This window comes from Arachis hypogaea, chromosome 18, assembly GCF_003086295.3.
Source record: "Arachis hypogaea cultivar Tifrunner chromosome 18, arahy.Tifrunner.gnm2.J5K5, whole genome shotgun sequence".
Classification (NCBI taxonomy): Eukaryota; Viridiplantae; Streptophyta; class Magnoliopsida; order Fabales; family Fabaceae; genus Arachis; species Arachis hypogaea.
Window position 1 is genome coordinate 127,664,420 of NC_092053.1, and position 15,179 is coordinate 127,679,598.

The 15,179-nt window shown below is 34.9% G+C and overlaps 1 protein-coding gene across 1 annotated transcript; it reads left to right on the plus strand.

The window, feature by feature from the left end:
• The first annotated feature begins 6,487 nt into the window (after positions 1-6,487).
• Positions 6,488-8,554, plus strand: LOC112770499 (uncharacterized). The gene is made up of 5 exons (XM_025814848.1): positions 6,488-7,445; positions 7,615-7,767; positions 7,873-7,960; positions 8,176-8,306; positions 8,391-8,554. The coding sequence occupies exons 1-5, from the start codon at positions 6,488-6,490 to the stop codon at positions 8,552-8,554; spliced, it is 1,494 nt and encodes a 497-aa protein (XP_025670633.1).
• The last annotated feature ends 6,625 nt before the right edge of the window (positions 8,555-15,179 follow it).

Sequence of the window (15,179 nt, forward strand, 5' to 3'; positions counted from 1 at the left end):
TTGTCATAAGCCAAATATCAATAAACAGAAAAGAAACAAGGATTAATCATCAGATAAGTGAAACCCAAATTCCTCAGCCTCTTCTTCACTAGCAGCACCCAACTCTTCCTCAAAGCTTTGTAACATCAGACTCACCCTATCCATACACCTCATCCAAGCCATCTCATTCTCATAGGCTAGCTTGCGGGCCACCTTATGGGATTGTACTATCAGCTCCGACATGTTTGAGAATTCAGTGAGGATTTCTTTAATTGATTCTGTTGCCTTGGAAGACTCAGGCCGACTCTCAAAATCACTATCCGAGGCTACAAATTTTTTCCCTTTTGTTCCCTTCACAGCTCCTCCTCCTTTGATCATAGATACCTTATTTTCTACAGCTTCATTTTGGAGATCAATTTTAAAATATTCAAAAATACTTGTTAAAAACATGCCATAAGGCAGATTCGCCTTTTTGGTGCTCTTAACTGATTCTCACATGTGTCTGATCATAAGGTAACCAAATGATATAGGAGTAGATGTAACAAGAGCAAAAAGTATGAGAGAGTCAGAAAAGGTTACTCTGTTATGCAAACCACTTTGAGGGGTCAGGATGTGAGTGATGATCCTGTGAAGCAAAGAGTTTGTAGGCCCGAGGGCTTTGTGGGTCGGAATGGTGCCGTCCAAGCCAGATAAATTTTTACAAATATGTTGCAGGACGATTTTGTACGTGACCCCAACCTGGGAGTCCCACTTTTCAGCCATATAAGCTCTTGGCCCCGCATCCGTATAGCCCAGGACAGTTCCAATTGCCTCAATGTTCAGAGTTATGTAAACCTTCTTGACATAGGAGTGGATGGTGCCATCAATCAGCCGCATGTTGGCATAGAACTCACGTACCAAACCGAGATAGACCGGTTTCTGAATATGAAGTAGTGGTGTCCATTGAAGAAGTTCAAACCAAGGTTCTGAAAATCAAACCGGCCATCGAACCGCTCTAGCTACTGGTTTACTGGTTTATAGGTTCAAACAATTTGACCGTGGTTGAACCAGAAAAACTGTTTTATAATAAAATAATAAATAAAATATAAATAAGCACATGAAAATATAATTATAGTCTAATCTAAACTTTAAAATATCATTCAAATTAAAAGTACTACATAAACCAAAACGTTATAATGTCATTCAAATACAAATTCAAAATCAAAAGTCAACAAACAAAACAACCAATCAAACATAAAATAGCAGCATCAAAATGATCCAAGTTAGTCATCAATCATCAAAATCCTCCATAACTTGCTGCAGATTTTCGTCATTGATTTCATCACCTTCATTTCTACTACTTGGACCAGAAAAAGCAAGTGGTGCAGCATAAAATGTACTAGTACTCCCACCACCACCACTACCACCACCACCTTGATCTAAATCAGCATCAATCTCATCTAAAAAAATATAACACATTATCAATAAATTAAAGATCAAAGCTATTGTAATTTATTGTCTGATCAATAAACTATAATACTCACCAAGCAAGTCTTCAATATTACTTGGAAGATCAGACTCTTTCTCAACAACCTCTTTCATCACCAAAAAATCAACCTTATCAATAGTTTCAATATCGATTGGATCATATTGCAACTTTTGCTTTCTTTTTTTCTTTCATTCCTAACAAATTAAATACAATATATGATAAGCCTAGTATATTTATACAAAATCTAATGATATGAAATGAAAGGATGAAATATATATTACCTGAATTTAAGACGCAAATTATATGTAACATACACAATATCACTTAGCCTATCATGCTCCAATCTATTCCTTCTTGTTGTATGAATTTGATAAAGAGGAATGCTAGGAGGCCAGCAACTTTTGTGATTTGTAGCCATCAAATAGCCATCAATGATGGTTTTAATGGTATGAGATTAGTGTGAGATTTCATCCAATGGCTCACTTTTCTTTGCTGGTTACATGCTGGCCAAAATTTAACAAAGTTGCTGGCCCCCTAAACTTTTCCTTTGATAAAAAAGACTCCAATTCCTTTCACATCTTGAAGAAGCAGATGCTTGGCTAAGAATGCGAACTGCCATTTTTTGTAAACATGGAGCAGAACTACCAAACAACCTCTACCATTCATCTACAAATTACAATTCCATATCTCAAGTATTAGTTATCAAATTAAGGAAACCAAAACATAAAATAAGTAAATAACTAAAGCTTATTATCAAACAGATATTATTACTAGGTTGAAGTTTTTTTGCAGCTGGAACATCTTTAGGCCTATCAAAGCTTTCCTTTCGATCTCTATATAAGTGTATTTCTTTCATTACCTCAACTGAATCTAAATTATTAACCTTGCAATGCAATGTAACAAGATCAAGTAAAGTTCGCATGACCTCAGGTGCTTCTCTATAATTTTCAGAAAAAAGCAGGAATCAAGTAATAGGCTGTTGCATGGAGATTTTTTTTCAAATGTTTGTCCCATCTTGAGTTGATAATCTCTGTGTAAGGTTGATATGCATTATTCCTATGCTTGAACATTTCTTTGATTCCATTTTCTGACCTCATCATACCTTCATAAACAATTTCCAATGATGGTTTATCATCGGCATCTACCAACATCAACAATTTAATCAACGGACTCACAATTTGGCATGGAGTAAAACAATCATCCCAAAATTTATTGTCTAGGATAATTGCACTCACAGCTCTACCATTAGCACTCCTTCCTAATGTGTGTCCGGTAAAGTGTGGATCAACAACCAATGATTGTAAATGCGATTTGCGCTAAAAATACTCATCAATGTGAGGAAGACAGTGGCAAAACGAGTTGCACCTGGACAAACAATCTCCCTCCAATCAGTTCTTTGTCTTAGCCAAGACAAGAACACCGAATGATTATACACAAACACGGTAATCTTCGAAGCACGAGTTGCAAGGCTAGAAATATATGGCATGCTGCTTATATCTTTTAGGAAAAGATTCAAGCAATGAGCAGCACAAGGTGACCAATGAATATTTTCAAATTTCTTATTAATAAGCCTACCAGCAGCAACATAATTCGCAGCATTATCGGTTACTACATGAACAATATTATCAGGTCCAATCCATTCAATCACCTCTGAAAACAAGTCACACAAGCTTGAAGCATTTTTAACCATACTTGAGGTACCTACAGATTTCACAAAGCACAACCCTTTCTTACAATAAACCAAAAAATTAATCAACGTTCTTTGCCTTTGATCTGTCCAACCATCAGCCATGAGAGTACATCCAGTTTCTTTCCAAGCAGACCTATAGCTTTCAACAACCATTTGACACTCCCTTTTGAGATCGGCTAATAAGTTAACCCTCAAAGAGTCATAAGAATGACCTTTATAACCAGGCCCAAAGCCAACTACACCATCCAACATATCTTGAAAAAAGGGTGACATAACCGCATTGAAAGGAATCCTACAATCCATTAGCCATCTAGCCACTCGCTTATCAACTTCATGAAGCGCCTCTTTGTTTTGAAACACGCTTTTCAGACTTGGTTGACTTTCCGGAGTTGTTCTTGGTGCAAACATAGGAGGAATAAAGGTTTTTGCTTTCTTTTTTGGATCGCCTCTAATAATCTCCTTAGTTGGTAACTGACTCAGAATTTATTGTTCTTCTTGCGCTATTACTTCATCAATTGCATCCTCACACTCATCGGTACCCTCTTCGTTGAAACTTACTTTCCTTTTACTAGTTTTACTTTTCTGAATCTCTTTCAATAAACATTCCATTTGTATTTCTATATCATACGGGACCTTAGAACACTTCTTAATGTCTTCACCTATCTTCGCCAAATGCTTTTTCATTCTATTAATTCCCCCGCCCCCAAAAGTACTCAGACAAAATAAGCATTGGTAATGCGGTTTTCTATTTATATTTTGTAAAGCAACGTATCTCCAAGCAGTATCAGATTTTCCCCGAACACTAGAAGTTTGTGACTGATTTTTGTTACTCGCGGGAGGAAGAGAACGTTCATTCGAAGTAGAATTATTTTCAGCATTATTATTCCTAGGTAGTTCTTGGTTGATACTATCATCCATACCTAAACATTACCAGCAATCCAACCCAATAATCTCAACTCTCAAGTTCACAACAAATGAATAAACAACATCCAAAATTGAAAATTCAAAGTTTAGCAGTTCATCATGTCTCAAAAACAGAGTTGACAAAATCAGAGTTCACAAAATCCTGTCACAAAATCAGAGTTCACAAAATCAGAGTTCACAGTTTCAGAATTCAGAGTTCATCATGTCACAAAATCAAAGAGCTACTCAATGAATAGAGTTCACAATATCAGATTTCATCACCGTATTAGAGACTCAGAGTTCATCATGCAACAGTTATTCAGTCATTCAATCAAACAATCATAACTTCATAACTAAAATAAAAATTACCTGGAACTCGAAGGCTTTCTCTCAGAGCTCGAAGGCACCTTGAGGCTTCAGGCTTCAACGCTTCAACCGAACATGCAGTAGGCTAGTAAGGAGAGTGGGAGACAGACAGCGACACCGAGTGGTGACTGATCGAAGGAAGTGATTTCTCGACGGAGGTGACTGTGCGACGGAGGTGAACGCTCGACGGACGTGACTGCGCGACGGCGAACCCGTGTGGCCGTGTGAGATCGTGATGGCGTTCTCTACTTCTCTCTGAACCTTGATGAGAATGGTGAAGCTGAACTGTGAAAGGGAAAGTGAGAAGAGCGAAGGGATTAGGGATTCAGACTTAGCGTTCATCATTTAGGGTTTCAGAGCTCCAAACGGCAGCGTTTTGCTGCACAGCTCAAAAATCGGCCGGGTCACGGTCCGGTTCGACCGACCGGGTTACCGGCCGATTCACCGGTTCAACTTCGATTTCTAAATTTTACTGTTTTTCTTATTGTTCAAACCGTTTTACTGTCCGGTTCACGGTTCAACTGGTTCGAACCGATTTTCAGAACCATGGTTCAAACAGAGGAGTAACGCTGATACCTTTGTTTGTGAGTAAATCGAGATTGACTAGATAGGTGGCACAAAGATGGCGTTTTTTCAAAACCTCTTTATGGAATTCATAAGAGGCGCAAGAGTTGAACCTGGCCGGATCAAAGTGAGAATGTGGTTTGTTGAACTTTTTTTTGAAATCTAATCATGGTTCTGAAAACTGATTCGAGCCGGCCGGTCGAACCGATCGAACCGTGAACCGGGCAGTAAAATGGTTCGAACAATAAGAAAAACCGTAAATGATGAACGCCGAGTCTGAATCCCTAATCCCTTCGCCCTTCTCACTTTCCCTTTCACAGTTCAGCTTCACCATTCTCATCAAGGTTTAGAGAGAAGTAGAGTACGCCATCACGATCTCACCGGCTCACACGGCCACACGGGTTCGCCGTCGCGCAGTCACGTCCGTCGCGCAGTCAGCTCTGTCGCGCAGTCAGCTCCGTCGAGCAATCACTTCCTTCGACCAGTCACCACTCAGCGTCGCTGTCTGTCTCCCACTTTCCCTACTGGCCTACTGCATGTTCGGTTGAAGCGTTGAAGCCTGAAGCCTCAAGGTGCCTTCGAGCTCTGAGAGAAAGCCTTTGAGTTCCAGGTAATTTTTATTTTAGTTATAAAGTTATGATTGTTTGATTGAATCACTGAATGACTGAATAACTGTTGCATGATGAACTCTGAGTCTCTGATACTGTGATGAAATCTGATACTGTGAACTCTGTTCATTGAGTAGCTCTTTGATTTTGTAACATGATGAACTCTGAATTCTGAAACTGTGAACTCTGATTTTGTAACATGATTTTGTGACATGATTTTGTGAACTCTGATTTTGTCAACATTGATTTTGAGACATGATGAACTGCTAAACTTTGAATTTTCAATTTTAGATGTTGTTTGTTCATTTGTTGTGAACTTGAGAGTTAAGATTATTGGGTTGGATTGCTGGTAATGTTTAGGTATGGATGAAAGTATCAACCAAGAACTACCTAGGAATAATAATGCTGAAAATAATTCTGCTTCGAATGAACGTTCTCTTCCTCCCGCGAGTAACGAAAATCAGTCACAAACTTCTAGTGTTCGGGAAAAATCTGATCCTGCTTGGAGATACGTTGCTTTACAAAATATAAATGGAAAATCGCATTACCAATGCTTATTTTGTCTGAGTACTTTTGGGGCGGGGAAATTAATAGAATGAAAAAGCATTTGGCGAAGATAAGTGGAGACATTAAGAAGTGTTCTAAGGTCCCGTATGATGTGGAAAAACAAATGGAAGGTTTATTGAAAGAGATTCAGAAAAGTAAAACTAGTAAAAGGAAAGTAAGTTTCAACGAAGAGGGTACTGATGAGTGTGAGGATGCAATTGATGAAACAATAGCGCAAGAAGAACAACAAACTCCGAGTCAGTTACAACTAAGGAGGTTATTGGAGGTGATCTGAAAAAGAAAGCAAAAACCAATATTCCTCCTATGTTTGCACCAAGAACAACTCCGGGAAGTCAACCAAGTATGAAAAGCGTGTTTCAAAACAAAGAGGCGCTTCATGAAGTTGATAAGCGAGTGGCTAGATGGCTAATGGATTGTAGGATTCCTTTCAATGCGGTTATGTCATCCTTTTTTCAAGATATGCTGGATGGTGTAGCTGGCTTTGGGCCTGGTTATAAAAGTCCTTCTTATGACTCTTTGAGGGTTAACTTATTAGTCGATATCAAAAGGGAGTGTCAAATGGTTGTTGAAAGCTATAGGTCTGCTTGGAAAGAAACTGGATGTACTCTCATAGCTGATGGTTGGACAAATCAAAGACAAAGAACGTTGATTAATTTTTTGGTTTATTGTAAGAAAGGGTTGTGCTTTGTGAAATCTGTAGATGCCTCAAGTATGGTTAAAAATGCTTCAAGCTTGTGTGACTTGTTTTCAGAGGTGATTGAATGGATTGGACCTGATAATATTGTTCATGTAGTGACCGATAATGCTGCGAATTATGTTGCTGCTGGTAGACTTATTAATAAGAAATTTGAAAATATTCACTGGTCACCTTGTGCTGCTAATTGCTTGAATCTTATCTTAAAAGATATAAGCAGCATGCCACATATTTCTAGCCTTGCAACTCGTGCTTCGAAGATTACCGTGTTTGTGTATAATCATTCGGTATTCTTGTCTTGGCTAAGACAAAGAATTGATTGGAGGGAGATTGTTCGTCCAGGTGCAACTCGTTTTGCCACTGTCTTCCTCACATTGATGAGTATCTTTGAGCACATATCGCATTTACAATCATTGGTTGTTGATCCACACTTTACCGGACACAAATTAGGAAGGACTGCTAATGGTAAAGCTGTGAGTGTAATTATCCTAGACAATAAATTTTGGGATGATTGTTTTACTGCATGCCACATTGTGAGTCCGTTGATTAAATTGCTGAGGTTGGTAGATGCCGAAGATAAACCATCATTGGGAATTGTTTATGAAGGTATGCTGAGGTCAGAAAATAGAATCAAAGAAATGTTGAAGCATAGGAGGAATGCATATCAACCTTACACAGAGATTATCAACTCAAGATGGGACAAACATTTGAAAAAAAATCTCCATGCAGCAGCCTATTACTTGAATCCTGCTTGCTTTTTTTCTTAAAATTATAGAGAAGCACCTGAGGTCATGCGAGCTTTACTTGCATTGCAAGGTTAATAATTTAGATTCAGTTGAGGCAATGAAAGAAATACACTTATATAGAGATCAAAAGGAAAACTTTGATAGGCCTGAAGCTGTTCCAGCTGCAAAAAAACTTCAACCTGGTAATAATATCTATTTGATAATAAGCTTTAGTTATTTACTTATTTTATGTTTTGGTTTCCTTAATTTGATAACTAATACTTGAGATATGGAATTGTAATTTGTAGATGAATGGTGGACGTTGTTTGGTAGTTCTGCTCCATGTTTACAAAAAATGGTAGTTCGCATTCTTAGCCAAGCATCTGCTTCTTCAAGGTGTGAAAGGAATTTGAGTCTTTTTTATCAAATTCATACAACAAGAAGAATAAATTGGAGCATGATAGGCTAAGTGATATTGTGTATGTTACATATAATTTGCGTCTTAAATCCAGGTAATATATATTTCATCCTTTCATTTCATATCATTAGATTTTGTATAGTTAATATACTAGACTTATCATATATTGTATTTAATTTATTAGGAATGAAAGAAAAAAAAGAAAGCAAAAGTTGCAATATGATCCAATCGATATTGAAACTATTGATAAGGTTGATTTTTGGGTAACGGAAGAGGTTGTTGAAAAAGAGCTTGATCTTCCAAGTAATATTGAAGACTTACTTGGTGAGTATTATAGTTTATTGATCAGACAATAAATTACAATAGCTTTGATCTTTAATTTATTGATAATGTGTTATATTTTCTTAGATGAGATTGATGCTAATTTAGATCTAGGTGGTGGTGGTGGTGGTGGGAGTACTAGTACATTTTATGCTGCACCACTTGCTTTTTCTGGTCCAAGTAGTGGAAATGAAGGTGATGAAATCAATGACGCAAATCTGCAGCAAGTTATGGAGAATTTTGATGATTGATGACAAACTTGGATCATTTCGATGCTGCTATGTTATGTTTGATTGGTTGTTTTGTTTGTTGACTTTTGATTTTGAATTTGTATTTGAATGATATTATAACGTTTTGGTTTATGTAGTACTTTTAATTTGAATGATATTTTAAAGTTTTGATTAGACTATAATTATATTTTCATTTGCTTATTTATATTTTATTATAAAATGATTTTTCCGGTTCAACTACGGTCGAACCAGTTCAACCTATAAACCAGTGAACCAGTCGCTAGAACGGTTCGATGACCGGTTCGGTTTTCAGAACCTTGAATCTAATGACTCTAGATTTGTTGGCTCCTTGGTGTTACGCAACGTGAACCCTATTGTCTTCTGGGTACTCCTTCCGGGTGTGGCCTTCTTTGGTGGTGATTGCGGCGGTGATGGAATCGGTGAAGTGTGTGATTCTTTTTCTTCCGCTACTGGAACCTTCTCCTTCTTTTTCCTTGAAGATGTCTTCGTGGTTATTACTTTCTTCCTCATGGTGTCTGTGTGTTTGGACGATGGTGAGGGAGAAGACGAATAGGTAGAATGGATATGTATGTGGGTGTGAGTTTGAGGTGTGGAATGTTTTTGAGAGAAAAGAATTCTTTCATTTTTTCTAGGAGTAGTTTTCTTTTTCATGATAATGAAAATGGAGAAGTGGAATAGGGAGAGTTGAAGAGAACCGAATTGAGTGAGGGAGGAGAGAGGTTAGGGATGCATTAAATGTGAAGTGGAGAGAGAATTGGAGGGAGTTTAATGACCATTAATGAGCAGTTATTAACCAAGGGAGTTTCTCTTTATTTGAAATAAACTGAAAAGTGGTTTCCTAGAATCAAGGGATTAGAGGAGGAAAAAGATTTGATTTGACAATATCCTCTTTCAACAAGATTTGATGAGACAACAAAAAGAAATTGTGATTTACACAAAGAGAAACTAACAAAACGATCAGAGTGGGGTCAAAGAAATTTGGATACCTAAGGTCACTTGAGCTTGTTTTGTAGGTATGCCTAGCATCTAAACGGAAGGAGAACATGTGGTATATGGACAGCGGATGTTCTAGGCATATGACCGGAAAGACAACCTTCTTCATGAAGCTTGATGAGTATGATGGAGGATTTGTCACTTTCGGTGATGATGCTAAAGGAAAGATAGTGGTCGTGGGAAAAGTTGGTAAAAGCTTTTCATCTTGTATAAATGATGTTCTTCTTGTAAATGGTTTGAAGCATAATTTACCTAGTGTAAGTCAATTGTGTGATCTAGAATTTAAAGTTATTTTTAGAAAGTTTGTGTGTTTGGTTGTTTGTGAAAAAACTGGGGATATTTTATTTGAGGCTAAAAGATGCAATAATGTGTATGGATTGACTCTTAAGACCTTGAAAGAATAAAATGTAACATGTTTTACTTCTATTGAATCTGAAAAATGGCTATGGCATAGAAAGTTGGGTCATGCTAGCATGTACCAAATTTCTAAACTAGTCAAGAAAAATTTGGTTAGAAGAATTCCAAATATCAAATTTGATAAGGATCTTACTTGTGATGCTTGCCAATTGGGCAAACAAGTAAAATCTTCTTTTAAACCAAAAGATGGAATCTCAACCAAAAGGCCATTAGAGATGTTACACATTGATCTTTTTGGTCCAACAAGAACTCAAAGTTTAGGAGGAAAATACTAGTCTTGTGGTGGTAAATGATTACTCTAGATTTGGTTGGGTACTTTTTCTTGCTCATAAAAATGATGCTTTTCATGCTTTTTCAACCCTTTGCAAGAAAATTCAAAATGAAAAAGATTTAAAAATTGCTCATTTGAAAAGTGATCACAGAAGAGAATTTGAAAACCAAGACTTTGAAAAATTTTGTGATCTTTTTCAAAGTCTTTGTTTTCAAATTCTCTTCAAAGAAAACTGCCCCTAGAAAAAGTGAAAGAATTCTTTTCTCTCAAAAACCTTCCACACCTCAAACTCACACCCACATACATATCCATTCTACCTCTTCGTCTTCTCCCTCGCCACCGTCCAAACACACAGAACACCATGAGGAAGAAAGTAATAGCCACAAAAACATCTTCAAGGAAAAAGAAGGAGAAGGTTCCAGTAGCAGAAGAAGAAGAATCACACACTTCACCCATTTCATCACCGCCGCAATCACCACCAAAGAAGGCCACACCCAGAAGGAGTACCCAGAAGACAAAAGGGTTCACGTTGGATAACACCAGGGAGCCAACAAATCTGGAGTCAATAGATTTCAAAAACAAGTTCAACAAACCACATTCTCACTTTGATCCGGCCAAGTTCAACTCTTGTGCCTCTTATGAATTCCATAAGGAGGTTTTGGAAAAACACTATCTTTGTGCCACCTATCTAGTCAATCTCGACTCACTCACAAACAAAGGTATTAGCGTTGCTCCTCTGTTTGAACTTCTTCAATAGACACCACTGCTTCATATTCAGAAACCGGTCTATCCCGGTTTGGTACGTGAATTCTATGCCAACATGCGGCTGATTGATGACACCATCCACTCCTATGTCAAGAAAGTTTACATAACACTGAGGCAATTGGAACTGTCCTGGGCTATATGGATGCGTGGCCAAGAGCTTATATGGCTGAGAAGTGGGACTCCCAGGTTGGGGTCACGTACAAAATCGTCCTGCAACATATTTGTAAAAATTTATCTGGCTTGGATGGTACCATTCCGACCCACAAAGCCATCGGCCCTACAAACTCTCTGCTTCACAGGATCATCACTCACATCCTGACCCCTCAAAGTGGTTCCCATAACAGAGTAACCTTTTCTGACTCTCTCATACTTTTTGCTCTTGTTACATCTACTCCTATATCATTTGGTTACCTTATGATCAGACACATGTGGAAATCAGTTAAGAGCACCAAAAAGGCGAATTTGCCTTATGACATATTTTTAACAAGTATTTTTGAATATTTTAAAATTAATCTCCTAAATGAAGCTGTAGAAAATAAGATATCTATGATCAAAGGAGGAGGAGCTGTGAGGGAACAAAAGAGAAGAAATCTGTAGCCTCGGATAATGACTTTGAAAGTCGGCCTGAGTCCTCCAACGCAACAGAATCAATCAAAAAAATCCTCACTGAATTCTCAAACATATCGAAGCTGATTATCTAATCATTTTTAAAAATTATTTTTTTTCTAATAAATATTAAAATAAACAATTTAAAATATTTCAAATTTAGACAAAAAAAAAACAAAAGAAAATACACGCATTTTTTTAATGTATTCATCTTCTTTTTATAATAAAATACTCTTTTCTATAATCAAATTATACGTACTCATATTTTTTTCATGATAAATTAAATTACTTTACTTATATTTTTTTGTTTATCCTAAATCATCCAAATCAAATCTTATATCAGAATAAAAAATATTAAATACGAGATAATTTTTATAAGACAAATATAAAATTAGGTTTGAAAAAAATTTTATGATTCATAAGTAATTTATTAAAATTGGTTTTTGAAAAATAATTTTCTAAAGAGAGTAATACCTTTATTTTTTAAATTAACTGAAAATGGTTTTAAATAAATAATCATAAACGTTGTTAGTAAAATAAGTTTTAAAATTTAAAATAATTATAATATAAACAAATAGATAAAGAATTTTGATTCTGAATGAAATTTAGTATTAAAAATTTAATTAAGAATAAATATGAATATTTATAATACATGAGATTATATTAAATTTTTTTTAGTCACCAAAAAATATTAAATTTTTTAATTAACAAATTAACTTTAAAAATGTCTCTTTAAATGCTAGTTATCTTTAAGTTAACTTCACTATAAGATCTATAAACACTATCATTTTAAAAGTTTGACGCTATAATGATATAAAATATGAAGTTCAGACAAAAGTGTTGCTACTTTAAAGGAAAGCATGAAAATGTAATACCACTGACTTACCACACTTGTCGCGGTGGAAGCAATTTTCATTCCAGTTCTGTATTGAAACATTTCAGAATCATTCAATAACTAACGAAGAAAAGTACCCTAAACCAAATGCAACAACACTAGAAGTACATACAATGCTTTTTGAAGAACAGGCACAAGGAAAATGTTCTACTAATTCATACCTGCAAATTCCACAGCCGCCGCAATGGTATTGTTTCTTAGATACCTGCAGCAAATAAATTAAATAATATAATAGTATCATCTCGTACATTCTATGTGTCGATTTTTCAAAAGAGTCATAAAACTTGGATGTTTAAGGGATCGTCAGCTCAGGAACTAAATACTCACATCGTCATCAAAAAGCTTGCATGTCCCGCAAAAGTACTTCCCTATACAAATGTTATATAAATTATAATAATACACAATAATAGTTTGAAGCTGCAGGCGATTAAATTAAGTTTATGTGTTGAGTCGCTCTCCTAGAATTTTCTCACCTTTGTTAGTTAAGATTTTATTTTATACAGAGGGATAGGAGTTGTATTTGAGTTTTATTTAAATCTTTTTGTATGATATTTATTAATCTTACTATGTGACTAGTATTGTTTGGAGATCTTTGATATATGATTTTAATTAATAGAAACAAAATTTGTTGGCTTTTTTTTAAAATTGAAATACGAAATCGAACTAAAGGCTCAGTATTAAATAGTAAATACGGAAAACAGGTCAGTAACACCTCATTTTTGGTACGATCATGACGTGGTGAAAGTTAGGGTGTTACAATTAGCTTCAGGATTCCTTTTAACTATGCAGCTTTTTCTTTCTTCTATGTCTATGAACACTTGTGCTTACTCGCATGCAGGGACAGATCAAGGGGGGTAAGCATAGGCCTTCACCCCCCAACTTTTTTTTAACAAAGTTAACAATTCATATATAAAGTTATTATATATTATATAATTTTATTTGAAAAATAGATCAAATAATTATCTTAGATAAATAATTAAATTATTAAACTCAAAAACAAGTAACAATTCTTAAATTGAGAAAAATATTATTGCCAATTACTTTTCGGTTAAATAAATTTCCAGATCGTTAAATATTTAAACATTTTTTTCTCTTTTTAAATATTTATTCTCTTAATTTTCACATCTATTATCCTACAAAAATACTTTAATATTTATAATAACTAAAAAAATCTTTATATATTATAGTACATACATGACAGTAAATTATTTTAAAATTTATTATTTTTCTCATGATATTAAAATTATAATCTATTAAGTAAATTCATTAAAACAATTATATTTTATATATTTTATTCATGAATATGTTTTAAATGCATATAACAAAGTTATTAGATAATTGTTTTTTCTCATGAGATCATTGTTTGAATGTATAATGGAAATGGACATGAAGTTTGCTAGCAAGGGGTGGGTGAGTAGTGATTAGATAATTGAGACTTCAACTCCGTGATTGTTTATGGTCAGGGTCTTAATGTCATGCCAGATAGTTATCAGTTGTATCAATAGTTTCTTTAGATATGCTGATGTCTCAGTCTTTTATTTGTTATTTTAGTTTATGTTATTTTCTGTATCAGTTTATTTTTGGGTGTACTTTGTGAAATTGACTCATTGTCTTTTTGGGTGTACTCTGTGATTGTTCTATGTGTATTTTTCTTTTCTTCACGTTCCTTATGATTGTCGTTGATTTTATTTATTAAGATTTTCAATTTATCACTTTTAGTTATCTTCCTCCTTAACTTTCCCGAGCTATATTGAGATATAATATTGAAACAAGTTAAATTTATAACTCATCAGAGTTATCTGTGTTAATTTATTTCTTCATGCATAAATCTGCATTCGGTTTCATTACGAATGGCAAAAGGAGACTGCATAGTAATTTTGTTATTTTATATATTGTCCAAATAATATATCTATGAATGCTATGTTTTTAATGTACAAAAGCTCCAGATAGAGGTATTTTACCATTCAAGAGACCTTCTGTCAATAGAAATGGATCTATGATGTCCCAAAATGAAAACATTCTACAAATGAGTAATGTATGTGCCAATGCATCAAGTTCAAATTTTCAGAATGCAACATCTCATGATCTTGCGGTTTCTGATCAGTACTATAGAACACCACTATTTTGATATATTTAATGGTAAGCTTCTTTAACTTTCCATTTAAGTGGTTTTAATTAAAGTCTCATTTTATTTTAGCTATGTTGGACAAGATTGTTGTTTCCAATGATAGAGAAAAGAGGAAGCTTATTTCAGATCCATCTAGCGGTGGTCCAGTTTCAGAGATATATTGTTTTAAATCTTTTTGAACCAATGTAGAACCATCTGATAGGTATTTTGATGATTCTGTTTTGTTTTTTTCTTAGTTCTTTTATGCTTTTATTGCCATATTCTTTTTTAAATTTGTATTTTTTTCTCACATTTGATTCACAACGCTATTCATTTATGATTCATGTTTCTATTCATGTTTTAATTTATTACTTTAATTTATTAGGAACAAGCGTCCTTTGAATCTCTCGACAAAAACTTTGAACTTTCTTGCACATAATATATGCAACATGTTTGATGAATTTCAATTAAACATTCATCATTCATCATCTAATTCAGTGGATATTGCTTCTATTCAATAATATTCTAACGGTGAAGAATATGAAGGTCATATATATTGTTTTATTTAATT

What these genes read in the sequence shown, in the direction of transcription:
- LOC112770499 (XM_025814848.1), top strand. Translation starts at nt 6,488, where the DNA reads ATGAAAAGCGTGTTTCAAAACAAAGAGGCGCTTCATGAAGTTGATAAG. An exon ending in CAAGCATCTGCTTCTTCAAG is followed by an intron (nt 7,961 to 8,175) that starts GTGTGAAAGGAA and finishes TAGGAATGAAAG; the next exon opens with AAAAAAAAGAAAGCAAAAGT. An exon ending in TAATATTGAAGACTTACTTG is followed by an intron (nt 8,307 to 8,390) that starts GTGAGTATTATA and finishes ATATTTTCTTAG; the next exon opens with ATGAGATTGATGCTAATTTA.